Genomic DNA, 2500 nt, shown 5'->3' on the forward strand with positions numbered 1-2500 from the left:
AAAATTAAATTTAATGCTTAAAAGTTACTGCTAGTCCAGAGGTGTATTAAAAGCTGATCCTGGATACTGCCAATGAGCATGCGCATTAATCTGTATTAAACTTTAATACGGGATTAACTTTATGCCACATATAAAAGACGCAATAATCTATGCCACCTCTCTTAGAGGAGTGTACATTGCAAAAAGATACATGAATCAAATCAATATCTGTGTCACTGTATGCTCACAGACTAAAGCTATCTCCAGTACCAAAGGCAGAGAGAAGCCTGCTGGTAATGCAGCCTAAATACAAGTGACATTCCCCTGTCCTGACGACCCCGTCTGACGTTTAACCTCTGGCAGTCCTTCAGAGGGACCTCTGTTACTATGCCAAGTTTCTTTCATTTGATTTTTCGCTGACAGGTCGATCGGGGAGGGAGACTGGAGACCCCTTGTGCCTGTGTGACTCCAGTGAAAGTGCAGTTAAATATTGAATGGTGAATCTTGCAGACTGGAAATAAATGTAACAATAAATTTATATCTGTGTGAGGAATAAATAGTAAAAGTTTCACAAAGGATTAATTTATGTGTTGAACAGATTCCAATCTGGGCATCATTTCATAACAATTTGGTTTAATGTCATACGTAACATAAGGCAAAATTAAAGTAGAAATAATAAGCACGCACACTGTCGCAAATTTGAGAGGCAGGTTCATGCCATACCTTAAACACACCAAAGCTTATAGGGACGGTCATCATAACGAAAACACAACAATTTTTCGCGCACGCGCACAACACTGGAGGGCAAAAGATCAACAATGGCCGCTAAATCAGCTGTGAGAATGATGTCAACGTACTACAAATCTCTCGATCTAGTTGCTAAAAAACGTCATGATGAAAAAACAAGTATTCTAAAGGTACAGAAAGCTTACCAGATCCTTTCTCTCTCTCTCTGATGGCTGGTCTGAAAGCCCCAATGGTTGGCAAATGTTAGTTTTGGTGATATTTACTTCTACCTTTTACACAGTTGAAAGTCTACAAATCACTCGAATCTTACAAGTATTAAAAGCTTTAAAAAAGAGGATAATAGAATTTGATATTCAACATAAGAAAAAATCAGAATACAGTTATCTGTATTTGCTGGGCCATACTAATTGTTTGGTTGACCGACCTTTATACAAACAACTGGTGGTTACACATGAAAAGAATTAAATGCCGACAAATTTCTGGAAGGGTACAAGTACTCAATACTGCTTATAATAAGATTGGTTCGTAGTCGTACGATTAATTCTCATGAACTTATTTCTTGCTCGCTCTTTGCCTTTTAGGCCTATTTTTTTCGAAAAGTTGCTCAAAACAGGGGTTTTATTAATATTTTTCGGACATTATAGCCAGACTTTTCTAAAAGGTCAAATTTACATTCCCACGCAATACTTATCATGCTACCTTGAAAAGATTTAAGCAAATTTCCTGAAGTTGTTGAGAGAGCAGTGTAGCAGTCATTAGATTTACTTTCATTTTGTTCCCATTTAATGTCATACGACCTTTGGTCGGGGAAACTTTTAAAACCAATTAACTGAAACTTAAAGTGAAAGAAGATAGTAGTAACCAGTCCCTCAACATCAACCACCGCCTAGGCCTAGGCCTAACCACGGGGTAATACATCCCCTAGGAAAGAGTTATGACGATATAACATAACCGATTACAATTTAGAAAATCTTTATAAAAAAGCTATCGTACGTACCATTAGTACAAACTCTTAGATCACTCCCAGGTGCAGGATCAAAGTTCTTGCGATTGATAACCTTTTTGCTATCCATTTGCACATTCATTTATAATGCAACTTCTTACAAATGGATAAAAAGGGATGCGAATCTTATATAAATCGAAAAAAGGACGATGTTCGCGACAGATCAGTACTTAATAACGAAATTCGTGGGATTTTGTTGTTTTTGCCTACCTGCCACTGCCTCCGATTGATCACGTGACAGCTCTGGTGACGTCACGAAGACCGTCCCTATCGAATTGTATTTAACACAAGTGCAAGCATTAGAATACATGATAGTACATAAAAAATTGTGCAAATTAACATTTTGAAAAGGCAAGACCCTAAATTTAGTAAAAAACATCCCAAACTACTCAAATTAAATAAACCAAATAAAGAAAATGTACAATAATACAAGAATTAAAAAATCAAGAAAAGTCAGGCAAATAAAGTGAACTAGGAAAGCTTTCATATCTAAATGTTTGAGAATGACACTCGTGCAAGAAAAAAGAAGAAAAAAAAATAGCGCAAAACTTCTTGAGGTCTGTCTTCAGAGAGGCTCTATCTTCTGCCTGGCTGTCCAACTAATAATCATGGGTCATCTGTTCCAGGGGCCGGGTCACTCGTTGAAGTCATTGATTTAAGGTGTTGTCGTATGAGGGTTTTGTTCCTCATCTTGCAGACTGAAAAAGTTATTATAGCTTAATACCTCTCTTTCAACTCTTCTATTGAATATGTACGTTAATAACATTATAC

At 36.8% G+C, this 2500-nt stretch overlaps 1 protein-coding gene across 2 annotated transcripts in view; it reads right to left on the reverse strand.

Annotated features, from left to right (window-relative positions):
* Positions 1-545: 545 nt before the first annotated feature.
* Positions 546-2500, reverse strand: part of LOC138864545 (uncharacterized) — a 35606-nt gene continuing 33651 nt past the window's right edge. For both annotated transcript variants that reach the window (XM_070132104.1, XM_070132097.1), the window contains exon 16: positions 546-2427. In XM_070132104.1, the coding sequence (XP_069988205.1) occupies positions 2385-2427 (43 nt within the window). In that variant the 3' untranslated portion in view covers positions 546-2384. The remainder of the gene's footprint in view (positions 2428-2500) is intronic.

The sequence above is a fragment of the Penaeus vannamei genome, chromosome 2 (assembly GCF_042767895.1).
Source record: "Penaeus vannamei isolate JL-2024 chromosome 2, ASM4276789v1, whole genome shotgun sequence".
Taxonomy (NCBI): domain Eukaryota; kingdom Metazoa; phylum Arthropoda; class Malacostraca; order Decapoda; family Penaeidae; genus Penaeus; species Penaeus vannamei.